At 39.8% G+C, this 26,917-nt stretch overlaps 1 protein-coding gene across 6 annotated transcripts in view; it reads right to left on the bottom strand.

Moving 5' to 3' along the window:
* ANO5 (anoctamin 5) overlaps positions 1-26,917 on the bottom strand; it is a 65,507-nt gene that overhangs the window by 1,219 nt on the left and 37,371 nt on the right. For 5 of the 6 annotated variants that reach the window (XM_080688135.1, XM_080688137.1, XM_080688136.1 and 2 more), the window contains 10 exons: positions 26,450-26,601; positions 22,920-22,994; positions 20,466-20,688; positions 18,280-18,449; positions 17,523-17,620; positions 14,026-14,156; positions 9,290-9,495; positions 6,982-7,160; positions 4,593-4,698; positions 325-2,466 (listed from right to left, as the gene is read on the bottom strand). In XM_080688135.1, coding sequence (XP_080544261.1) covers positions 2,245-2,466; positions 4,593-4,698; positions 6,982-7,160; positions 9,290-9,495; positions 14,026-14,156; positions 17,523-17,620; positions 18,280-18,449; positions 20,466-20,688; positions 22,920-22,994; positions 26,450-26,601 — 1,562 coding nt within the window. In that variant the 3' untranslated portion in view covers positions 325-2,244. Of the gene's footprint in view, positions 1-324; positions 2,467-4,592; positions 4,699-6,981; positions 7,161-9,289; positions 9,496-14,025; positions 14,157-17,522; positions 17,621-18,279; positions 18,450-20,465; positions 20,689-22,919; positions 22,995-26,449; positions 26,602-26,917 lie in introns of those variants that run through there. The other variant, XM_080688138.1, reaches the window with a different exon arrangement.

Below are 26,917 nucleotides of genomic sequence, written 5' to 3'. Positions count from 1 at the left end.
GTGCTATTAATTCAGCCCTCCCATAATAACCAATAGTTTTAATTAGATAAGACAAATTTATCTGAATGGATGTGGCTCTGGACTTGGACTAGAGAGTTTTTATGAAAGTGATAGATATACTTAAATTTCATTTTAAAATCTGTGAAACTAGGAGAAACTCTTTGTAGCAGATTGAAACATGAATACAAAGTATTTATCAATATTTTAAAAGAAAAATACCAACCAATCATAAAGACTAAAAATTACTATTTCTTCTCTTATCTTCCATACATCCTAGAAATCTAAAATTGAGTTGGTTTAGGATGGCAATGTACAGACAACCTTGTGAGAGAAATATGTTTTTATTTTCTTACAATCCAGCTCTATAAATATTGTTAGGCCACAAAAATTAAAAGCCATAAAAAACAGTTTCCACATTCTAATTTTTATTAACACCTAAGAAGAAACAATATGAGCTGTGCATAATGTACAACACCGTAGTAATGCAGTTTTATTTAACAGGTCAAACATACTGCATCTGTGGCTTACTTCATAGTAACACTGACTGGATTTCTCAAGCAAGAAATATATCCCCTCCACATGTGAAATCATGCTTCAACAATGAGATCATTTCAAATTACACAAAAATGTTCATAAAAATCTACCTAGTGGATGACAAATTATTACTGCCAATATTGGGATAACTATCTCATAGTTTCATAAAACTCATAATCCTCAGATCTAAATGCTTAATATTGATCATTGGTTAATACTACCTGACATATACTTAATACTGACAATTCCACAAAATATATTAGCATCAAACAATGAAACACCACTTAAAATTTTTTTTCAATAACGTTTCTTCTTTTGTGTGCAATTAAAAAATACTATTCCTTTGGAACTTAAGTATAATTTAAAACTAGAGATTCAAGTTGACTTGTATCTCTCATTCTATAAGGTTAAAAATATATATGCTATATATATAGCATTTTTAAGGGAAATAAGAATAAGAACAAGTGTATATGTGCCACAGACCTAAGTATGAGAGTAATAATTCAACTTTTTTTTAAAAAAAAAATTTAGCTATCAAATTCACCACCTCATTCTGATTTAGTTGATCCACTTCTGTTGTTAAACTCTGTGATTGATGTCAAATCACATCAAATCAATAGCCAACAATACCTCTGGGTGTCAAAGGCATAGGGATAAGGCACTGAACATTGTGTAAAGCGATGAATCAATATAAAGGATTGTAAATGCATTAAAAGATTTGAGATTACTTTAAACAAAAAAATCAAATTCCATAAACAACTTGTGCCTAACATACAAATAGCTAATGCTCAAACAAGCTTCATGATGAAAAAAGGCATTGTAGAAGACAGATAATTTTTTAAAATAATTCAACAATTTTTATATTAAGATCAATAAATTAATCAATATGCATTGTTTTGAATTTCTTAACTACAAAGAAAAGACATTACTGCTTTAAAATATCTTTCATTTACTCAAAGACCTGAAGCAATCTAATAACTTCTTAATGCTCTTTTCCAGATAAAACAATCCAGTCTTCAAAGTATTTTTACCAAAACGTTATCTTTAAACAACTGAATTGTTATTCTTTTGTTGAAACCCAAATGTTCAGTCTATTGAAAAAGCAATTTTGCATTTACCTGAAGGACTACCTGGGATTCTTATGACAGTTTCACTTATTCAGGACAACTTCAGAAACATACCCTCGCCATGATATTTACCCAATATGCTTAATATGTGAGTCTTCTTATGTCATCTGATTTTGGTTTTTCATTTGCATAGTCTGAAATGGCAGGATAAATATGGCTTTTTAAGCCCCTTCACTTCTTTTCTCTTTGTCCCAACATTTTTCTTGATGGGAAAGTGATATGAAACAACCCAGTAGAAGACCATGAAAATGTGCAGATGCACTGGAAGGTGACGGGACAGCCCTAGTCCAGTGCTGGATTATAAACTGCAACATTCCATGATTTTCCATATTCTGATTCCACATGCACTTTTAACAATCATTTATAGAATCCCAGAAAACAATATCTAGGGAGGGCCCAGCCAATGGAGCAGAGAAGGTATTCTTCTGACCTCACAAAGTTGGCCTCTATAAAAGTGTACAAAAACTTTGAGTTAAAAAAGAAGAAGAAGGGATAAAATTGACACATGGCTTCTGGCCTCTGGCCCTAATCTAGGGAAAATGTGAAGCCAGATAGGCTACCAGCTGCTTACTCATGTTGTTGACTAGATTGTTGATTTAGCCAGCTCTACTTTGTTTTCCTGAATTATGAATTCCTTGGCAAATTCACTAGAATCAATTGTCAAGTTCTCTTTTAATTTCTGAAGCTCAAAGTCATGGAGAATCTTGACTGTCATTAGCCTTTCTCGCTTAATTCTTTCCAGAACATCTTTTGGAACATCAGGGATCATCCAAGCCAACAAAAACTTAACTAAAAACACAACGTGCTAGAAAAAACATAAAATAATACTGTTAGAATTGTCAAATGTTCAGCAGGAAGCTCTTACAAATAATTTCATTCATTCAATAAACTGTGCTCAATGCAGGAAGTACCAGGAAAATAAAAAAGATGTAGCCCCTGTCCTGGAACTTTCCTACAAAGACCAATAGTAAACAAATAAATACATTCTAAAATATGTAATACAGAAATTGAGGTTGAACACGTTATTGAATATATTCTTTTTTTCTATGCTCCTTCCTAAAAACCTAATAAAATACTTGAAAATGAATTTTAGAAGATAATATAACCAACAAAGACAAAAAGAAGGGAGGGAATAGTAATAACAGACTCCAGAGTAGAGAAAGCTGGCACTTAAACTTGCAATGGTTCCCTGGCCCTGGTAGGGATGTGGGAAGGAGGCAACCAATCAATGTGTCTCTCCCACATCAATATTTCTCTCTGTTTCTCCCTCTACCTTCCACTCTCTCTAAAAAAAATCAATGGAAAAATATCCTCGATTTGATATTTACCAAATATTAACCAAAAAACCCCACAAAAAAAACCCACAAAAAAAGTCATAAAGACTAGGGAATCAGAATGGTATTGCATTTGCATTTTAAAACAACACTGGCCCTAACCCAGGGAAAAGCTAACAGAAAATAGAGCAATGTCTTTAAAAAAAATCAGGATACCGAAATAAAGATGGTTAAACATTTTTCAGGGAAAAGGACTTTCAATCTTGAATTTTGTACCAATTAATCATCGATAATGAAAGAACATATGTTTTTATTTTTTAAATATATTTTATTGATTTTTTTACAGAGAGGAAGGGAGAGGAATAGAGAGTTAGAAACATCGATGAGAGAGAAACATCAAATCAGCTGCCTCCTGCACACCTCCTACTGGGGATGTGCCCGCAACCAAGGTGCATGCCCTTGACCGGAATCGAACCTGGGACCCTTGAGTCCGCAGGCCAACACTCTATCCACTGAGCCAAACTGGTTAGGGCAGAACATATGTTTTTAATATGCAAGTTTTCCAAAAATGTAATTTTCCTCAGCAAATTACTGAAAGATGTACTTCATTAAAAATAAGCTATCAATCCAAAAATGGGAAAAACATAGATTGCAGAAAATATAGTAATTAATATAAGAGAAGGTAAAGAGAAATCCCAAAAAGACAATGAGTCAGAGCCTGTAATAATTACAAAAATTAGTAAAAATAATGAATAAACAAAAACAAAAATATCAAAAGATTCCTAGTGCAATTTACCAGACTAAAAGGTGATGAAAAATGTAGGAATGAAAGAGTGATAAAGAACAGATAGAGAAAGAGAGGAAGGGGGGGGGGGGGCATGTGGAGGAATACTACATAAAACTGCTCTCTTTTCTTTATCGTGCAAAATTATTTGATTTTTTAAAATCACTTACATATAGAAAACATAAAGAAAAAGTGGTTAGACTTTGTGTGTGCTTGCATTAGACTTTTCCATTATTGAGATTCACCGTAGAGTAAAAAAGTGCCTTACACTGACTTGTCTCTTCCTTATTGGCTTTCATGTCTTACGATTTGTAGCTCTCAGTTTGTGTCTTAGTCAAATACCACCTCTGTATTTGTTCTTTTTTATTGCGTTTCTTATATCTAAACTTATACTGGAAATTCCACAAGGGAGAAACATAATATAGTGGACAGAGCAGAGTCTTGGGAGTGAGACATCTGGCATCAAAACCCAGGTTCAATATTAGCTGATTATCTTTAAACCAAATACCTTATTTTGATAAGTCTCAGATTCATTTTTCAAGAGCAAATAATAAAGTCAAACTTACAAGGTTATTATAGCCTCTGGAACCAATATGTAAAGGTATTCAGTAAAATCAGTAGGTCCCCTCCCTTTTTCCTGTCCCTCAAGGGATGTAGCCATATTTTTTTTCTTTTCTGTCACCTTGATAGTTAGTAAGTGAATAACAGGCACTCATTATACTGAAAATACCCCTAAGTTGCTTTTTATGACAACAAATACATCAAAACAATTTATTGAGATAATGCTACTTGTTTTCTGAGCAGATATCGTTAGAAATATATGGCTAAAGCGAGCAGAGAGACTAACTAGAATGAATGCTAAGAAGGGCTTACCTCCATGACTATGATGAAGGTCATTTTGGCAGCAAGGACGTGCCAAAATTGCATATTATGAGAGTATTTCTCTTGGTGATCAGGGGGATACCTGTGATCTCTATACCTGAAAAATATTTATACAAAAAGTTAGCTACAGATTCAAATAGAAAGACCTCTTAAGAGACTCTTTTAGTTGACCTCAAAAGTCAAGTCACAGTAAGATAACTGCTACCATAAAACATTTATCTGCCTTGCACAGATAAAAGTCATGGCCAAATATTGCTCACATATAGTATTCAGGGGTGGGCAAACTTTTTGACTCGAGGGCCACAATGGGTTCTTAAACTGGACCGGAGGGCCGGAACAAAAGCATAGATGGAGTGTTTGTGTGAACTAATATAAATTCAAAGTAAAGGAGCGGAGGGGAGAGCAAGAGAACCAGATAGAACAGCCGGATCCGGCCCACGGACCATAGTTTGCCCACGGCTGGGTAGCAGGAGACTTAAATGAAACTTCTCTCCTGTCCTTCACAGACAGTTATTGCCATCTCCATTCCCTCCCTTCCTACCCCTTAACACAGGTCATTCTACCCATCACTCTGGTGAAACCAATTGTCTGTCATTAAACTCAAGGAACATTTTAATCCTCATCTTATTGTATCTTTCAATAATAAAACTTGACATTATTAATGATTTCTATTTTCCTGAAACTCCCTCTTGGCTTATCTGACACTGCATTATATTATTTGGGTTTTATTCCTTACTATCCTTCTGGAGTGTTCTTAGTGCTCAACTTTGTGAGCTCGTTGTTTTCTACAAAGTTCCTAGAGATTGATGTGCTTCAAGGTTTTAGTCCAGTGATGACATCATGAAATACAACACAAGTGTCCATGCTCTTAAAGGCTATGCTATGATTCCTCTAGATGCAAATATGAAACATATAATGCTTCTGTCTATCTGTGATGCAACATTTTGCTGTTTCTTTGCTGGAATCCAAAATTAAGCAATTGGTTTAAGAATTAAGGGGCCTTAATGTTTATTTTATCAATACAGTATAGTATAATATAATCTCTATATATAAAACCCTAATATGCAAATAGACCGAACAGCAGAACCACCAAATAACCGGTCACTATGATGTGTGCTGACCACCAGGGGGGCATGTGTGAAACATGGCAGGCATCAACCCAGGTGGGATGGTGGAGCCGGTGAGTGTGGGAGCCAGATCAAGGCGGGGAGCCAGTCACTGTCATCAGGGCGAGCCTCTGGTGGTTACTGAAAATTCTTTGCTCCCGCACACTGCAGTCCCACCAGGCACTCACACCAGCTGCCAGGGCTGGAGCTGCTGGTTGCACCCGCTGCTGGCACCCAGCGCCGGCCCTCATCACTTGGTGCTGTCAGTGGGTGCGAGCGGCAGCTGCTGGCCCCAATCGCCCCTGAGGGCTTCTCCACCTCCCCCTGCTCCTGAGGGGCAATCGGTGCAGCAGCCACTCCTCCCACTCACTGATGGTGCTGGCCCTGCTCGCACCCACTGCTAGTGCAGGCCCTAATCGCTCTGTGCTATCAGTGGGTACGAGCGGGGCTGGCGCTGTTAGGGGACCACGGGCCGCGGTGGGAGGGGCCAGGCAGAGGTGCAGAGGATGGGCCGAGACCTGCCCCTGTGTCCACTGCAGCCTCGCAGCCCACAGTTCTTTTCAAGGTGCACAAATTTGTGCACTGGGCCCATAGTATAGTATAGTATGGTATGGTATGGTATGGTATGGTATGGTATGGTATGGTATGGTATGGTATGGTATGGTATAATGTAGTATAATATAATATAATATAATATAATATAATATAATATAATATAATACATTATATTATAAACGTATTACATATAAATCTTTAAATCCTAGAGTAAAAAGATCCTCACAGGATACAAGACACTAAGTGTAGAAAGAGTAGGTTTACAAATCCAATTTCACACTCACTGCATAAAAGAAACTCTTTACATAGAATGGATGGTGAAGCAATCATATTTTTGCTTCTTTTGCAGTTTATCTTATTTTGAGGACTTATAATTAAGGTCAAGTAAATTAGATGCATGTATAACATAATTATACTATATATATTACACCTTGGAATCAAAGGGCATTTGTTGGTGAGAAATCTTTCCAATAAATTTAGAAAATAAAAAACAATTCAAAATTGACATTATCTTTACCCATAATATTTTCTTACTTTGGGACATTCAACATTTCCAAATCAGAATCATAGAATGTGTGAATTTTAAAATTATGCACTTGATTTATCTAGGATTTTTATTGCCCCAAGGAAATCCTTTATGTTCTAAGGCATGAATGAAATATAGAAGTTAGCAATACATTTAGAGGGTAAAATGAAAGCCTAAGAAAACAAGAGGAAACCTGCAAGTGGTGAAGTCTCGTTTGTCCAAAGGCGCAGTGGTGTTTGGTAAATCGGCTATCAGGAATATTGACAGGCTGTTATTGACATATCCTTTCAAAGGTTCACTGGCATTTGATGAGTAGGCATAGAAGTAAACTAAACGAGGAATGATGTCCGATGTAAATGCAACAATAAAAGCCTAAAGGATAAAGCAAGAGGGAGATCAGGAGCAAGCAGTCTAGTTTTTAACATATCTGATTTGTTCCCTGGCTGGTGTAGCTCAGTCCCATGTGCCAAAGGTTGCTGGTTGGATTCCTGGTCAGGACACTGCCTGGGTTATGAGCTTGATCCCTGGTGGGGGCATGCAGGAGGCAGCTGGTTGATGTTTCTCTCACACTGATATTTCTCTCTCCCTCTTCCTTCCTCTCTCTCTCTCTCAATCAATAAAAATCTTTTAAAAAATGTCTGATTTGTATCTATTCCAGTTCCATGTGCCATATGATTGAAATGATATTTAAAATCATGATAATATGAGTCTTTGGCCTAAAATATGAAATACCACATTTACAGTATATGATTAGTAGTCCAAGATGTCATAACTAGAAAGTGACTAGGTTAAAATCGAACTTAAGTGTACCTGTTTCCAAAAAAAAAATGCTCTTTCCACTCTGCCTTTCTATTTCCTATATTTCTCATTGTTGCACAGTGCAGTTCCAGTGTCCTTAAACAAATTCAGTTGCCTGGATCAACTCATCAACTCCCAACTCCAAAAGCTAGGACAGTGTGTATGTGTGTATGTGTGTGTGCATGTGTGTGTGTGGAGGAGTTTGGTGGGGAGGGAATGGAGAGATACAAGACCATGAGCTAGTAGATTTCCCATAGTTAAACGCAATTAATTTCAGTATTTTACTTCATAGGAATGCTATTTTTCCATCTTTTCCTAAGCTCTAAATGGTATAAACAACATGTTTCTTTTAGGGTTGATAAGTCACTTTAAACTACCTGGCTCTATATCTACATTTCTAGTGGTAGATTTTTAAAAACCTTTTAACATTACTTCTATAGCTACTGGTCCATTCAGGTTTCAATCACTAAATAAATTTTGGCAGTTATTATTTTCTAAAAAATTAATAATTTCAAATAAATTTGAGACTTATTGTAATAAATATATACACAGCAGTCTCTCAATGTTCTCACCTGTATCTTATAACTCTTTTACATGTTTGAGATTTTTGGAGTTTTGCTTATTTTATTTGTCTTTTCAATGAGTCAATTCTTGATTTACTTAGCAATTATATTGCTTTTTGTTTGTTTTCTAATTTGATTATTCCTGTATATATCTTTATTAATTCTCTTATTACTGGCCAGGGCAAAGCATTTACTGCTATAAATTTTCTGAACCTGTGATTTTAGTTGATTCCTTTGTTTTCATTTTAATTAAGTGCCCTTGTAATTTAATTTCTTCTTTGTATAATTTTTTTATCCTCACCCAAGTATATATATATATTGATTTTGAGAGAGAAAAAAATCATGGATGTGGGAAACCTGACTGGTGATTGAACCCATGTCAGGTATGTGTCCTGCATGGGAAATGAACTGCAACTGAACCACCTGACCAAGGCAGGCGAATTTATTTTTATTTCTATTTTTTAATAAGTGCTCCAAAGATATAACAGGCAAATGTTGTGTATTTTCTATTTGTAGTACACAACTTTACACATGATCAATATTTCACTGCACCCAGAGACATAGAAGCATGAACAGAAGGTTAAGCCTCAGAGGGAAGGCAGGGGAGGGTGGATGGGAAGAGATCAACCAATGAACTTGCATGCATATATGCATAACCACTGGACATAGACAATGGGGTGGTGAGGGTCTAGGGTGGGGGAGGAAGGGGAGTGGGCTGGAAGAGGTTAACAGGGGAAAAAGAAGGATGTATATAATTCTTTCAACAATAAAGATTTAAAGATTTAAATAAATAAATAAATAAATAAATAAAAGGGATGATGTTTTATAAAAAAAAGATTCAACTGTATTATTCAAATCCTCTATACCTTTACTTGTTTCCTGTTTATTTTGTCACATGTTATGAAACTGTATTATGTTATTTTAATGAGAGTGATTTTACAATTTTCCTTGTATTTCTAAGAGTTTCCATGTCACAGATTTCTCTCTGCTATTTACTGTATAAAAGTTAAGGGATATTTTACCTTTGTGGATTGTCATTAGATGAAATCAATGCAAATAAAGATTGAGCTAAGCATCATTCACATTTCCCCATCCTCAAGAAAACAAAATACGTTACCCCACCAAAATAGGTCCACTTACATTACTTGCAACAGAAAGAACAGCCATTGCATGAAGAATATCTTGCCAAACACCTATGCTATGAGCTTTAGCTGCTACAGGTCTCCTGTACTGAGTAGTAAGTTTCCAGGCATCCACTCGAACCTCTATAATATTATTCAAGAGAGCAAGAAGAGGAGCCAGAGGAAAAGAGGCCACAAATAAGGTAACAAATCCAAACTGGATAACTGTAGGGAAAAAAGAAAAATTTGCAAACTCATTATTGTGGAGTAGAAAAGAGGGAACACTGTGCCCAACTCCTGCCACTTGCTGCATTTTAGAAGGATCTATACCAGCAAAATACTCCAGGTCTCTTTCCATCTGCCTACTTCCTCCTCCCTACAAAAAGCATAGTGATGTATTTGCTTGCTAAAACAGGAAGGAGAAATAGGGCATGCACAGCTCAGTTCTGTCTTTGCTGTTTCTTTTGAGATCTGCTAACCTAAAGAAAGTATCTATTCTTCTTAGATAAGATATTCTTCTTAAAACACAGTCTTTTATTATCCTACTAGAGGCCCGGTGCATGAAATTCATGCACGGGGGGTGTGTCCCTCAACCCAGCCTGCACCCTCTTCAATCTGGGACTCCTCGAAGAATGTCCGACTGCCCTTCCAGATAGGATCGGGCCTAAACAGGCAGTCGGACATCCTTATCACAATCCAGAACTGCTGGCTCCCAACTGCTTGCCTGCCTGCCTTCCTGATTGCCCCTAACCGCTTCTGCCTGCCAGCCTGATCACCACCTAACCACTCCCTTGCCAGCCTGATTGATGCCTAACTGCTCCCCTGCCAGCCTGTTTGCCCCTAACTGCCCTCCCCTGCAGGCCTGGTCATCCCTAACTGCCCTTCCCTGCAGGCCCGGTTGCCCCCAACTGCCCTACCTTGAAGGCCTGGTCCCTCCCAACTGCCCTCACCTGCTGGCCATCTTGTGGCGGCCATCTTGTGTCCACATGGGGGCAGTCATCTTTGACCACATGGGGGCAGCCATCTTGTGTGTTGGAGTGATGGTCAATTTGCATATTATTCTTTTATTAGATAGGATAGAGGCCTGGTGCACAGGTGGGGGACAGCTGGTTTGCCCTGAAGGGTATCCTAGATCAGGGTGGGGGTTCCCTTGGGGCATGGGGCAGCCTGGAGCCTGGGTGAGGGGCCTGTGGTGGTTTTCAGGCCAGCCACGACCCCCGGTGACCCAGGCGGAGGCCCTGGTATCTGGGATTTATTTATCTTCTATAATTGAAATTTTGTAGCCTTAAGGGGAGGCCAAGGCAGGCCAGGGCTGGTGGAAAGCTTGGCTTCCTCCATTGCTGGGGAAACCCAAGCCTCCTGCTCTCTCTGTGGACGCAGCCATCTTGGTTGGGTTAATTTGCATATTCACTCCTGATTGGCTGGTGGGCATGGCTTGTGGGTGTAGTGGAGGTATGGTCAATTTGCATATTACTTTTATTAGATAGGATATAATAAAAGGGTAATATGCAAATTGACCAAACAGCAGAACGACCAGAACACCCGTGGCTCCTCACCCCAGCTGGCCCACCTCTGATGGCCCCCTTCAGGCGGGCTGGCTGGACCCCACCAGTGCACAAATTCGTGCACCAGGCCTCTAGTAGTCTATAGGTAGGCCTATGTTGGTCCAGACCAGTGGTTGGCAAACTCATTAGTCAATGGAGCAGCAAACTGCGGCTTGTGAGCGGCAAGCCGCAGTTTGCCGACCACTGGTCTAGACTTTCCACTGGTACAGCCATAGTAGATTTACCAGAAAATCAAGTTTTCTGTCTTGCTAATATGAGTACTTTTTCAGATCAGGGATATGACTGATTCATTTGTATACTTCCAATAGCCAGCATGTGCTGGGTATATAAAAGTACTCAAGTATAAGCCTTATAAATTAACTAGAGACCCGGTGCATGAAATTTGTGCACGGGTAGGTTCCCTAGGCCTGGCCAGCGATCTGGACTGATCTGTGGGGCAACCGGCAGGATGATCGGAGGCCCCCACTGGCACCCGCCTTGGCTGGCCTGGCACCACCTGCTCGCCAGCCCTGCCCCCTGCTGCTACTGGTTGCCTTCCTCTGTGGGGCGGCCAGCAGGGTGATGTGGGGGGGGGGGGCTGCTAGCACCCGCCTTGGCTGGCCTGGGGCCTGTGGGCTGGGGGCAGCTCCTGTGTTGAGGGTCTGCCCCCTGGTGGTCAGTGAGCGTCACAGTGACTGGCCGTTCCACAAGTTGTTCTGCCATTTGGTCGATTTGCATATTAGGCTTTTATTATATAGGACTAGAGGCCTGGTGCATGAAAATTTGTGCACTCGTGGGGGTCCCTCAGACTGGCCTGCACCCTCTCACAATCCGGGACCCCTTGGGTAGGGTCCCTAGGCCTGGCCTGAGATCAGGGCCTATCAGGGCTTTCCTTCCCTGGGCTGCAGGCAGCTGGCCCCACCCCCGCCACTGCCACTGCTTGCCATCTGTGCAGCGCTGCCGCCCTCCCCTGCCACCAGTGGCCTCCCTCTGCAGGCGACAGGCTGGGGTGTGATGGCTTGGCTGGCCTGGGCCTCCCTCTTTCTTTGCTGGGGAGTAGGGCCAGCCCTGCGAGGGGCTGTCTGCCTACCTGATCGCCCCTAACCGCTTGCCTACCTACTTGATCACCCCTAACCACTGGCCTGCCTACCTGATCTCCCCTAACTGCTTGCCTGCCTACCTGATCATCCCTAACCACTGGTTTGCCTACCTGATCACCCCTAACCACTGGCCTGCCTACCTGATCTCCCCTAACCACTTGCCTGCCTACCTGATCACCTCTAACCACTGGTTTGCCTACCTGATCACCCCTAACCGCTGGTCTGCCTACTTGATCACCCCTAACCACTCTGCCTGCCTGCCTGATTGTCCCTATCTGCTTGCTTGGGGGTGGGGCCAGCCCGGCGAGGGACTGTCTACCTACCTGATCACCCCTAACCACTAGTCTGCCTACTTGATCACCCCTAACCCCTCTGCCTGCTTGCCTGATTGCCCCTAACTGCTTGCTTGGGGCAGGGCCAGCACTGACTTCCGGTTGGTCAGCCTCCGGTTGTCACTGGTCATTAAGACCCAGGGTTTTTATATATTAGGATGCTTTAAGTTTTGAAGAAGATAATAGATAAAAATTCAGTGTAAAACAAGCTACTTGAGAATAAACAATAAAATAAATTTTGTAAAGCATTGGAAGTATATATGAATTATATGTGGGCAGAGGAAATATACATTTTCTGGAAAAAAGTATTAGTTAAAGTCCTGATTCTTTCGGATATCTTGACATCTTTTTAAATAAGTTTTACTCTCCTCACTTGGTAAGCTGGCTTCTCTCCCCATTTTTGTTATTTTGTTTCCAAAAATGCTTAGAATAAAAAAAATCATGCAGTTTGCAGTCTAGGCTTCCCACATGAATAAAAAAATAATAAGATATACAGGAATGGCTCTAAATTAAAGGAGGAAATAATCTTCCACTAGTCCTCTATTTTTAGATGAATCTTGAGTATTTCTGGATTTCCTCTTTTCTTTTAAAATTTTCTCATGAAAATCAGACTTGTCATCTACTAAACCAAGTGAACAAATTGCCTCATTTCCTGACTCTTCTGATCCAAGAAATACGAAATTAAGAAAAGTAGTATGTAGAAACAGCTTACACTTTCCATGTTCAAATTTTAGATCTTAAACTCTTTGTGAAAGTGGAAAATTAAACTATCCACATTTCAGGATCCTCTAAAATAAAGTGCAGTGAATAATAACTACTCTGTAAGATGTTTCAAGATTAGAGATAATGTATGTAAAATATCCAAGTAAATTAATTGTACCACAATAAACGGGAGTCAATCTTATGAATCCTTGATTTTATATTTTAATCAGTGGTAATCTCTGATGCATTTACATACAAATTTATTTGAAACTTATACAATTAAAAATTATAGCCTTATCACCCCATAAAGCAAACACTACCTAAATTTGGAGCCAGCTACACAGAGACTTCTTTCTATTTGTCCTCAAGTTACCTATTTCAATCCAGGTGTCATAGATATGTACTATAGTGGGGAATCAGTAACAAATTCAGGCCATCTCATTCATTGCACTGTGATTTTATGGGTCTTAGAATAAGTTAAAAATTGTCTAACCAGAGAAGCAGAGAAATGTCACTGAGAGGAAGCACTCTGAGTAGCTATACAGGTAGTCTCTCTATCACTCTCTCCTAAAATGTTACCTGAAGATCTCTGTTTAATCCTTAGAATATTTTATTACTTTATTGTGTTCAATTTGGGTTTCCCTTGAATAACTGCTTTTAACATTCTTCTGTTCAGCATGAGTAAAAGAAAAACTAAATGTATGTCATTCACTGGAAATGTTTTTCAACTTATTCTCTCTCAGCTGCCACAGAGGCAAACAAAAGGACAAACAGCTAATTTGAGACAGGCATTAAAAAGTAATCTTTATTTTATTTTTTTCAATATTAACATTCCATTGATAGAAAAATATATCTAAGATGGGTGTTTTAAAACTAAACTTTACTCTACATTCTGTTTGGTGGGTAAAGTCAATGTTGAACCAATTTTTTCTATACTCATCCACCTATCTTCTCTTCCACTGTCCAATGATTTATTGAACACCTACTATGTCCAAGGCAGGAAGAAATACTAAGGGATGAAAAACACTTATTTTACTCAGCCATACTCTATGTTTCAAACAAGTGGTTGAAAATTACCTGTTTCTAAGTATTCATAGAATAGTCCAAGACTTCCAAAAGTTTCAAGGTCATGATCCTGCTCCCATCGACTGTATAACTTTTCAGAGTTGGTCCGAGCTTTTCGGCGTCTCCACCAATTCAGAGCCAAGCTGTTGGAAGTGAGAGAAGTAAATACATGAAATAGTGTTTTAAAAGGGTTACAGAATCAGATCTAGAAATTGAAAGAAAGGTTAAGTAATTTAAGATCACAGAGCAAGTAGAGCTAAAGTCCAAATCAAAATCTAGTGTTCTTTTCACAACATGTGCCAGAGTCAAAAGTTCTTTATTGGAGTGATTAAGAAAACGTAATAACCCTGAATCTTCCCATGGAAATACATTTACCCAGAGACAGTTCTGTTAAAGAGCGCATAAAGAAGAGGATCACCATAGGACTGTTTTTTTCTATTTAATTTACTAACCTTTTTCTTTGTTTGTATATATCTTTTTATTTTTTAAATTTATCTTTATTGTTGAAAGTACTTCAGATATCCTCCTTTTTTCCCCCATTTACTCCCTCCACCTTGCACCCACCCCTCCAACACTATTGACTTAAACATTTGCTAACAAAAGCACCATGATAATAGAAGAATTTCATCTTTTTCCAGAGAAAATTTCGCATGATTACTTAAATCAAGCAAAAACTTCTAAATCATATGGATAACTGGCTTCTTGAATGTTTCTGAAGATCTGTTTTCCCATTCTTTATGATGGTCAACTGGGTCATCAATTCTATAAGGGCTATGTATATGCATATAAATTCCCAGGTTAATCTCTCCCCATTCTCCCCTCCCCCACCTTCCCTCTGAGATTTGTCAGTCTGTTCTTTATGCTGTCATGATACTAATAAAAACACTCAAGAAAGTGAGAAACTGGTTAAAATAGAAATAGAAATGACAGCAAAAACACAGAGGTTTATCTAATCCATGAAAATATATGCAATATTCCTAAGCAAAATATGACCTAACTAAATTCCGTATTATATAAAAAATAAAATCTTACCTAATAATAGACAAACATGTAAATTGACCATACCTCCGCTACACCACCAGCCAATCAGAGTGATATGCAAATTAACCCAACAAATATGGCAGTTAATTTGCATACACAAGTGCCAAGTGAAAGGGGGCGGGACGCTTGCATCATCACCATGGCGACGACGCAGGCATTCTGCCCCACTCCCAGTCTCTCAGGGCCTCTGGGCAGCATGGGGAGGTGGGGCTGGAGCAGAAAGAGGCGGCTCCTGGAGCAGAAAGAGGCAGCTCCGGGGCCTGAGCGGAAAGGGGCTGGGCCGGAGTGGAAAGGCGGTGCCGGCACCCAGGGAAAGGAAAGCTCATTCTAGCATGAATCTTCGTGCATCGGGCTTCTATAGTGTCCTTCCCACTGTCCAACTGGTCGCTATGATATGCACTGACCACAAGGGAGCAGATGCTCAACACAGGAGCTGCCATGACTCACACTTGACATTTTCAGAGAAACAGCCGTGCGGACCTGGCTGACAAAGCAACACTCAGCTTCCCCCAAGTGGGACACAGGCCCCACCACCACCCTGGTGCGACAGCCCACCAAATCACAGCCAATGCTACTGAGACCCCATGGCCAGCCTGGAAACGGTTGCTGTGGGCGCTGGGTAATGACATCACGTAGCAACGCCTGGCTTCTTCTCCCTAGTGACTAGCCTCCTTGCAGTTTCTTCAGTGAATACAACTTGCTTTATACCCAGGTGGAAACATTTACACTTTAACCAAATGTCTGTGAAGTATTTTCCTGTGCCTCATCTCATTTGATCCTGAAGTAAGTATATAGGAGACTTGGTGCAATCCTATTTTCTTTTCATTAGCCGGAAAACGGAGATTTAGAAAGCTTAGAAACTTGACCTGACTGAAAAGAGGAAATGGTGGACCTTGGAAATGACTTCAGGTTTTCTCACTGCACAGAATATAGTCAAAACACTGCTGCAGTTAAATATTTCACCCTTTGTTCTTCCTGCATGATCTACAATAATATTCTGCTTTGTGTTGATATTTACTGCTGTGTTGCTGATAATTACTTGAAAGAGAAGTTGGGGTGCTTCATTGGGCTGGAAAAAGTTTAGCTAAATCAGAAAGCAGGTCTAATTAAGCAAGTTTATTCTATATCTATAAAAGGCTAAGTTGACTCGTGCATGCACGATACATATAAAACTCTTGCTGGCGTCAATCACACACGTGTGTTTCGATCTGTCATTGTCAATCATGAATTTGGTTGACACTTCTATTATTATAGAGAAAGGACGAATATTAAAGTATTTCTTCTAATTAATTTCCTTCCAATATGCAAGAATTTGTGCACCGGGCCCCTAGTAAAATGATAATGTTGGATTACTTTAAGAAACAAGAAGATTTTTTTATTGTATTAATCAATCATTTATCAATCAATGTAATAAACCACACTAACAGATTTAAGAATACAAAATCATGTCAACTGCTGCAGAAAAATACATTTGATATATTTCAAGCACCTATTTATAAAAAAAGGTAGAAAAGAAGGAAATTACCTCTATCTGATCACAAGCATCTACCAAAATTTTGGGCAAACATCATTCTTAATAGGGAAAAGTTAGAAACATTCCCTTTAAAACCAAGAACAAAATAAAGAGTGTGCATGATCACATTTAAAACTCTACTAGAGCCCTAGCCGGTTTGGCTCAGTGGATAGAGCGTACGCCTGTGGACCAAAGGGTCCCGGGTCCGATTCCTGTCAAGGGCGCATACCTCAGCTGCAGGCTCCTTCCCGTCACAGAAAAAAAGGGGACATCTGTAATACTTTCAACAATAAAGATAAATAGACACTTTTAGCCCACTTTATACTACAGGTGCTAAACAAACCTGACACTGTCATTTCCTAACTAGGAGCCTTACAAGATTACAGGCTTATGATTCTTTCTCTTTTCACCCATGGGAATTTTCATCTTATATTTGGTATAAACTGTCATTTTGGTTTTCACTTTTTAAAAAGTATTCGTTATTGCTATGCTTTTGGAACAGAAAGCAAACCTTTCATGTATCAGTATTTCATTCATGACCAATTTTTGCCTAAATGTGTCCATGAAAAATAGATACTATTACAGAGTTCAATTTGTGAATACATAACATGCAGAATAATCTACAGAGGATATAACACACAAATCTTCCTAAAAGGGCCATAACTACCTTTCCCTCAACTTCAACTCAGGCAACAGTGATGCATATTTAAAGGCCTGTAATACCTTAATGCAGTGGTCGGCAAACTCATTAGTCAACAGAGCGGCAAACCACGGCTCCGAGCCGCAGTTTGCCGACCACTGCCTTAATGCATTCGACTGTTGATTAAATGTGAAGTTTCTTTTTCATTGACTTAAACATTTGCTAACAAAGGCACCATGATAATAGAATTTCATCTTCCAGAGGAAATCTCTCATGATTACTTAAATATAGCAAAAACTTCTAAGTCATACATACGGATAAATGGCTTCTTGAATGTTTCCGAAGACCTGTTTCCCAGTCATTATGATGGTCAACTGGGTTGTCAGTTCTATTAGACAGCCTCCAGGGTCACACTAGTTAGAAGGGGAGGGTGAAAAGAGAAGTGAATGATGAAAGACAAGACTTTTGCAGTGAAATAAACCCAGAGGATCAGAATCTGAAGATTTGGGTTGAAATGGATACTAATGGGATATAAAGTGATATTTAGCTCAATAGTCCAAGCATGATCACAGACCAGTGATCATGGGATAGCTGCATTAGATTCAGCTTTGTTAATAACATTTGTGGATTTCATTCTCAGAAAATTCTGCATCTTTATGTCTGGGTTAGGGTAGAAGTTGTTATTTTTCTCCAGGTGATTTGGATGCACAGCCATATTTGCAGACCACTGATCTGACCTAACTCACTCCCATGGTGAAGTCCTCTCTGCTATACTTGGAGAGAGTTATCATTCTTCCTTTGCAGGAAGCCTTCGGGAACATAGAACTCACTTATTCCATTTTGCAGCTCATTTTTTGATACCAACAATAAGCACAAAATAACTTCTTGCCCTAAAGGAACATGGATGTCTATTAGATGACAGAATTCTAAAACCAAAACTCTTCAGACAGTCAGTATCTTATACTTCTCTTCCAATTTGAATAAATTTGAGTTTGTGCTGGGCACAAAAAAGGTATTTTGTTAACACTGAGTTATTAAAACCACAAACCTCACTTCTCAAGAGAGTTCTTACCTCTTCGCTTCTCCACACATTAAACAAATATGTGTACTTTCCGGGATAGCCCACAAACTTCCCTTTGAAGAAAGCTAAGTAGAAGCATGATGAGTAAAAATTTACAAACTGAAACAGGAACATTTTCAAGGTCAGGCTGCTTTCATACTCCTGGTAAGTTCGAGGGATTTCTGGTAAGTAAAAAACACCAATGTTTAACAATGCACTTTCCCTGGGATAAGTAGATATCTAGTCACATTTTTCTGAGAGCCTGTTGAAATATTTCCCACTCTGGTCATAATACACCAATATTTAGTTAACTATACACTGAGTGGCCAGATTATTATGCGTTCAGAGATCATAATAATCTGGCCACTCAGTGTAGATTTGTGCTAGGCTGCCTACTAGAGACTTTGTGTTGATCTAATATGCTAAGTGTCCCTCCCTCCATCAACCAGCTGCTATGATGTGCAATGACCACCAGGGGGGCAGATGCTCAATGCAGGAGCTGCCAAGATGCAGTGACTTGGCAGCAACAGTTCTCAGGTGACACACCCTGAAACCAGAGAGGAGGAAGCCCGATTCCTCGCGGGGCTGGGGCCGCGTGTTTCACCTTTGGCATTGGTTATGTTGTTGCTGGGGCACTTTCGGCTCCAAATCTGGTTTACTGCACACTTGCATTTGCGTTCCACACCCTGTATGACAGCAACTTTGCAGAGTGCCCTCTCGCACTCCGGGACCTCTCAGGGAATGTTTGATAGCTGGTTTCGGCCAGATCCCCACAGGCCAGGCCAAGGGATCCCACCTGCCGAAGTGACCCCCCTCACTCTGCAGACACCTTTCGAGACACGGCACCACCCCAGATGTGGCTGGCCAGGGAGGGACCGTGGGAGGTTGGCTCCAAGGGGTGTCTGGCCCATCTCACCCAGTCCTGCCCTGTTGGCCACCTTCTAATTAATTTCCTTTCAATGTACCTGAATCCGTGCACCGGGTCACTAGTAGCTATAGGAAATTTTAAAGTCATGTCACACAAATGGTGGCAGTAATAGCATATATTTTCCTTCTCTTTATCATGATCTATCATTTAATAAATTCCAAAATAAGAAAATATTAGATTCTCTTCATGCCACAGTAAAACATCACTAGGCATAAAAGAGCATGTTTTTCTGAGCTGATGATCTCCCAATCCAACCAAATCCATGACTTTTTCAGTGATGCTGAAATACACATATTATTTTAAAGACACAGATAACACCTCCATTTTCTTGAAATTTAGTTGCATTCTTACAAAATCTCAACAGTGAACACAAGTGCTTTTTCTCTTAGAAGAAAGCTGGTATTTTTAAGTATTTCACTTTTGGGTGTTATCTGCTGTGATATTTTTGTTGTTGCTAGCAGAAAAATACGATTAAAATTGAGGGAAGAACTCCAAATTGGAGGGTCATATTTAATGAAAGTGGCTTCCCAGTGCTCACTCCAGTGCTGGGTGGAAGAGGTGTTCTATTGGGTCACATTGGGCCTCTCAGTGGACAGGTTTAAAGGAAGTGCTCCTGGACAAAGAGCACTCAGAGAAGAAGCTGAGGCCTTGAGCTGAGTCTCCGATCTATTTCCAACTTGCTGGGGCAAGATCAGGAGCAATTATGCTCTGTGCTATTCTCCTGGCTCAGTCTCCCACTTCACCTGTGACCACTTCATCTGAGACCCTTTCACCTGTGATGCCTTCACCTTTCCTCATGGCTTTAGGAGAACTTTAAACATATTAATCAGAAAATAATCTAGATTCTAAGACACTGCAACTGAAAAGAGAGGCACTAAATTTCAGATTTATTAAGGAGAAGCTGATTGTTCTCATGATGTTTTTAAAAACCAAATACCTTCTAAAAATCATACACATGACATAAAAACTCTCTTTGCCTTGAGAAAAGTGAGGATTTTACTTAGGATTCAAATAACCCCATGAAAGGGCAATTAAGATAAGAATACACAAAGAGACCTACAAAGTCCTAATTCTTCTTTTTAGTTTGTCCTCTTGCTTCCATTATGATGGCCTGGATATAGCGGTTAGGGCATTGTGAAGTACCAGGCTATGGGTCTACCTATGGAACCAAACTGCCTTAAATTAGCAATTGGGGGATGATCCATAATGGATGTGCAGTGTTGCTAGGGACCCTTTTTTCAGAGCCATAGTAAAGAGTCAGTCAGCTTACCCATCTTTGTAATCCAGGCAGATATCTTTTCATAAAAGAAATTCAAGATCAAGATGACAATAAAGTTCAAGCATGACCCAGAGAGTGCTGTAGCTATCTGAGGAGTGAGAAAACTTTTGACATGCTTTAAGGATGCTTCAGTTTCCATGAAGCTGGAAAATGTAGCAAAGACTGACAGGCGGTACACAATCACAGCCACCAAACAGGCAATGACAAGAGACATCTGCAGAAGGAAAATAGGATTGGTCACTCTGGTCCTTGTATCTCTATGCTGCGTATACTATATCTGTAACATACTGTTCTCTTCATCTCATTCTGTTATGCTTAGCAGCTCTGACATGGAAAGAAAACCAAGTATCTCTCAACACCAATGGCAGGAAATGAACACTAGTAAGGTAAAAGGGTTAGAGGTAAGGCATATGGTACCGAGGTAAGTCTAAACTAGAAAAGTATTCATGGTCCATATGCTAGCAAGAGTTAGGAAAACTAGCCAGAAGGCCAAATTCTGCCTGTAGTCTTACCAGTTCTGGCATGGCCCTCGAGTTAAGAATGTGTTTTGCCTGACTGGTGTAGCTCAGTAGTTGAGTATAGACCCATGAACCAGAAGGTCATGGTTTGATTACCAATCAGGGCATGCCCAGGTTTCAGGCTCAATCCCCAGTAGGGGGGCGTGCAGGAGGCAACCAATGGATGATTCTCTCTAATCATTGATGTTTCTATCTCTCTCTACCTCTCCCTTCCTCTCTCTGAATCAATAAAAACGTTTAAAAAAATGTGTTTTGCATATTTTTAGGTTCTAAAGAAAAATAAAGATAATTATGTGCCAGTGACTGGCCCACAGAGCCTAAAAGACATCTGGCTTCTTTAGTAGAAATGTTTGCCAACTTCTGCTCTAGATTGTAGTTAAACATGTAGCATGAAGATGACTTAACTTTCCCAAGAAAAGTACATTTAAGGATTGTATTTCATTTCCCCTCAGAATGTTGCTATTCGTAACCTGCTAAACCAGACAGTTTAGATATTTGTATCTGTTTGGTATAAATTTTGTATACTTCTGATATTGCAAAAAAACAAAGATCTGGGGATGGTTTTATATCAATGATTGGAGAATTTTACTCTGAAAGTTGAGGATCTGAACCAAATTGAATAAATAATAGAAATAAAAGACAGAATAATCTTTCTGGAACACCACTTCAGAATATTTCTCTAGGAGTGTCCCAAATTGATTGTCACCTCCTTTATTCTATGGTCTTTCTTTAATGATTTTTATATTATCTAAGAAAATGCAAATTTAAAATAGAAAAGTCAATACTTTCAATAAGAAATGTTAAAGGTAAGAAATTATGGACTGGTGAAGTTAAGCTGTAGTCTACAATTGCTAATTTTTTATACTTCAACATGCTAAACTCTCAGAGGGTAACATACTTCTTCTAAAATTAAAGTCTAACTATAAGAGGGAACACATTTGGAAAAGGGAGGGCAGGAAACAGATTATGGTGATCGAGGAATCCATTAGCTTAAAGGCATGGAGAAAACCTGATTCCCTCAAAATGGGATATGATGATTAAATTCTTCAAGTAGATGAAATAACATTTTTCTTTTGTGTTTTCTTCTCTTTGTGCAAATATTTTAAGTGGAGATAAAGATAAAATAACGATTAAAAAAACACACAAAAAACTAGCCAAATAATCTGCAACCAAATTGGGAAAGATGGAGGGACAGGCTCTAAGATAAAGGACTTCTCTCTCACCCCAACTATTTTTCCAAGGTTCCAACTATGGTGCATCCATGTAAATTATAGTTTATTTTATATAAGAGCTCTATTCAAGATAAAGACTGGGGAGGGAAAAGGAAGGAAAGGACTTGAGAGCTATTTCAGATTAAACTGTTGAGATAGTCCTAATGTGACTTGCCGGAAGATAAATCCAGCATGTCATAAATGCAAGAGTTTCATCAAAAGGTGGATGGAACTTGGGGACTCAGCAAGGGCTGAATCACATATATTGTTGCCTGTTGGAAGTGGCTGAGGGCATTTCCCCAAACCTGAAAAGGATGCATAAATGATGGCTTGCTGCCAGATAGCTGAGGGCATTTCAATCTACATGTTATTGCCTCCTACCTGCCAAACACCTGAACAGCCTTAGGCAGTTCCTCCAATCTGACAATGGATTCTGTATACCAAATCTTACCCTTTGATATGTATATCTACCTTGCCTTAAGACAATTTGTGTTAATAAAAAGCAAGGGGCCCAGAGGGGCAGGGGAACTTGGTTTCTTTAGCTAAGCTCCTCTGGCCCCCCAAATGCCTTCCAAAATTATGTTTCATCTCTGGACTCTTGATTAATTTACACATAGCACCTTCTCCAGATTCCTGAACCCCTTCTAGATGCCGAGAAACACACACCAGCAGTGAATGCATGTCAAACTGATAAGATTTTTTTTTTAAATGTTTACCCATAATGTCACTGTGGCTCCTGATAAGAAGTACCATGGAATCCGACTCTTCAGAGGCATGTGAGGCTCCATCTCCTATAATTTTGAAGAAATCACAGCAAAATTCAGAATCTACCCACAATTTTGGGATTCCAAGTAGTAGTCAAAATCACAAAGCTCAGTTAAATAGGAAACCTCCAAAAAGGATCCAGTCCAGCACATTGGAAGCTACATTTTAGTAATGGTCCCTTCCCTTTAGGTAGAATACTTCAGGGCTCTTAGCTGAGACATTTTACATGTGATATGAGACATAATGGGTACACACTATTTCCTGGATGTTGAATTAGAGTGGTATTCAAGTAGATAGGAAATAAAGTCAAAATCTGAGGGCAGTTGCTTAAGTATACACTTTAATGATGGCTTAATTCTATTAGAGGCCTGGTGCACAACATCTGTACACTGGTTGGCGGGGGGGGGGGGGGGGTCCCTCTGCCTGGCCTGCACCCTCTTGCAGTCTGGGACCCCTTAGTGGGATGTCTGCTTGCTGGCTTAGGCCTGATCCCCTGGCGGGGGGGCATCCCTCTCGCACTGTGCTAAGGAGTGGCGCCTCCACTGTGGGAGCACACTGACCACCAGGGGGCAACTCCTGCATTGAGCGTCTTCCCCCTGGTGGTTGCATCATAGCAACCGGTCATACTGCTGTTCGGTCGATTTGCATATTATATATAGGTTTTATTATATAGGATTCTAACTCAAATGAATTAAGTTGAATTGCATTGCTCTGTAATTGCTCTGCATGATATTAAATAGGATGCCTTCTTTTTATTTATAGGACTTCACAAAATTCAGGGGCCCAGACTTTTCCATTTTTATGCATGTTAAGTCATTAATGGAAGTTGTTAATTATATCAGCTAACATTCTTAGCTACATAAAGAGTTAGATTTTACCCAAAACAATACTGCCATATAGTAAAAAAAAAAAAAAGCAGAAACCTAAATCATATAATTTTTATCTAAAATAGAAGATTTTGCATTTTTTGGTATGTTTTCAGGGCAGACTGAGTGGAAACAGAAATCAACAGTAGAAGAGGTTGTCTGAGAGCTCTACTGAACCTCAGGATGTGTGCATGTATGTGGATGTCAACATATGAATGAGTGTTCCCAATATGGACTCAAATGTGAGAGTTCTGGCTGTACTTAACCATTAATAAAGCATAGCAAATAAAAAAACTTCTGATTACAGCTAAGTGGATAATTACAGCTAAGTAATAAACCATTTCATGGAAACCATTACAGCTAAGTGGATAATTCACAGTGAACCAATACATACTGTTTTATTCAATTGGTTTGAAAGTATATGTGGCTTTCAGGTCAAAAATTTTTGGCAAAGCCAATAAGCCTGCCTTTATTTTCTATTTTATCCCATGGAATATGAATAGATATATGCTGGGGAGGACCAGCAGCCCGTGAATGATGGATGCACAGATTACTCTGACACAGTTTCACTGTGAAAGAGAGGGCTAAGGGATGGCCTGGCCAAAGGGACCAGGCAGCCTCGATTGCCTGCCTTGTTAGCCTTTTATTATAACAGCAGTTTGAGATAAAGTTTACCTTTAAGATACAATCAGTAGGGTGAGTACTCTTGAGAGGACACATGCGTTTACATTGTCCTCTAGGCAAAGGCATTTAGAGATTAAGCATAAGGATTCCAGTAAACACCTGGCGGTGGGGCGGGGCGGGGGGGGGGGGGGGAGGCGAGGAGGTGGTGTCTGCTCCTGCACAGACTTGTTTGGAAAGATCAAGGAATAATTAGGGGCACCGCCTTCAGCACTCCCCTAAGTCAGAATTCAGATAAACAGGGCAGGTGGCCTTTCACACACTTCCCTTTTCTCAGAATGTCCTCCTTACAAACTTTCCAACCAAGTCTCATGTGCTCCCCTATAGATATACATAATATCATTAGTCTGACAATATCACTTATGATATAATTTTATAATTTCAAACTATTAATTTCACTCAAGTTGTTAATGTATTTTCTCAGGTGTTCTTCCCCCTTTATTCATTTATTGAATTTTGTAATGTTTCAATGCAATTTAATAAATGTTAAATGAATGCCTAAATTATGTAAAGAATTTTGAGTATTATGCTGCAAGCATAGTGTCCTGAACAGAGTAGGGAATGCTACTGAAGAGATTGTGTTAAACATATTATTTTCTGCCTTTAATAGCATCTGGTAACAAAGTGGTTACAGATTATGGAAATGTAGGGACTCTAAGAGTATGCAGCCAAGAGTCTGGTGTTTGATGGCAAAGTACCTTCTATTTTCACATGAAAAAAGGTACCAACAAGTCAAATTACTCAGTCAACACATAGCTGGTTTGCCATTTAAGGTTCCCAAAATACAGACTTTCACCTCAAATAGCAGCGTAATGACCTTCCTATTATAATCAATTAAGAGAGACTAGTTGAATAAAACAATCATCATAAGCCCACTATCTTAATACAATACTAATTTAATTTTTGCATATTAACTTTAGTTCCATCCTATCTAATAAAAGAGTAATATGCAAATTGACCATCACTCCAACACACAAGATGGCTGCCCTCATGTGGTCAAAGATGGCTGTCCCCATGTGGACACAAGATGGCCACCACAAAATGGCCAGCAGGGGAGGGCAGTTGGGAGGGACCAGGCCTACAAGGGAGGGCAGTTGGGGGTGATCAAGCCTGCAGGGGAGGGCAGTTAGGGGTGACAGGCCGGCAGAGGAGGGAAGTTGTAGGCGACTGGGCCTGCAGGGAAGGGCAATTGAGGGGGAGCCAGTCCTGCAGGGGAGAGCAGTTGGAGGGGACCAGGCCTGCAGGCGAGGGCAGTTAAGGGAAAACAGGCTGGCAGAAAAGCAGTTAGGCATCAATCAGGCTGGCAGGGGAGTGGTAAGGGGGTGATCAGGCTGGCAGGCAGAAGCGGTTAGGGGCAATCAGGAAGGCAGGCAGGCGAGCAGTTGGGAGCCAGCAGTCCTGGATTGTGAGAGGGATGTCTGACTGCCCGACTAAACGGGCAGTCGGACATCCCTCGAGGGGTCCCAGATTGGAGAGGGTGCAGGCTGGGCTGAGGGACACACCCCCCTGTGCATGAATTTCGTGCACTGGGCCTCTAGTGTATACATATTTATACACATATTTAAAGCCCAGAGCATACACACTGTTTTCCATTTTTTTAAATTGCACTTGGTATTAAAATAATGTCTTTCATAATATGATGCCTTGGATTTACTTCAAAATAATCCAATGGCCACAAGGAGTAGGTATATAAATAAAACAAGATTGTCCATGAATTAATATTAATTAAAGCTGTGTGATGGGTCCATCCTGGAGTTCATGTTACTTGTCTATCTTCTTTTGTATGTGTTTGAAATATAGAAGTAAATGAGTTTATATGATTTATATGTTTGAGAATACTTAAAGGCAAATTAAAATAGACATCATTATTTGAGAGACAACTTACAGCAATGTGCCCATTGAGATAGGATGCCCATTTCAGTTTCCTAATCTACCTGAGTCACGGGATTCATTTTCCTCTGTTTACACATGGCTTCAAATTCAGGCCTCAGCTGAAGCTGCTGCTGCTCCTCCTCAAAGTCCACCAGGTCCCACTCATACTCTAGTCTGGCTTGACGCTGTTTCCAAAACTCCAAAAACAATGTGACTATAGGAAAACAAAGTATAAAAACAAATATAATTAAGAGATGGAGAGCCCTAGCTGGTTTGGCTCAGGGGATAGAGCCTAGGCTTATGGACTGAAGGGTCCCAGGTTCGATTCCAGTCAAGGGCACATGCCTGGGTTACAGGCTCGATCCCCAGTAGGGGATGTGCAGGAGGCAGCCGATCAATGATTCTCTCTCATCATTGATATTTCTGTCTCTCTCTCCTTCTCCCTTCTTCTATAAAAATCAATAAAATATATTTTTAAAAAAAGAGATGGAGAAATACAGTGAATAAGAAAATAACTCAGTTTTCCTCTA

This window comes from Plecotus auritus (genome assembly GCF_963455305.1).
Source record: "Plecotus auritus genome assembly, chromosome: 9".
NCBI classification, from domain to species: domain Eukaryota; kingdom Metazoa; phylum Chordata; class Mammalia; order Chiroptera; family Vespertilionidae; genus Plecotus; species Plecotus auritus.
Note: the sequence above shows the minus strand (reverse complement) of the source record. Positions and strands in the feature narration are given on the sequence as shown.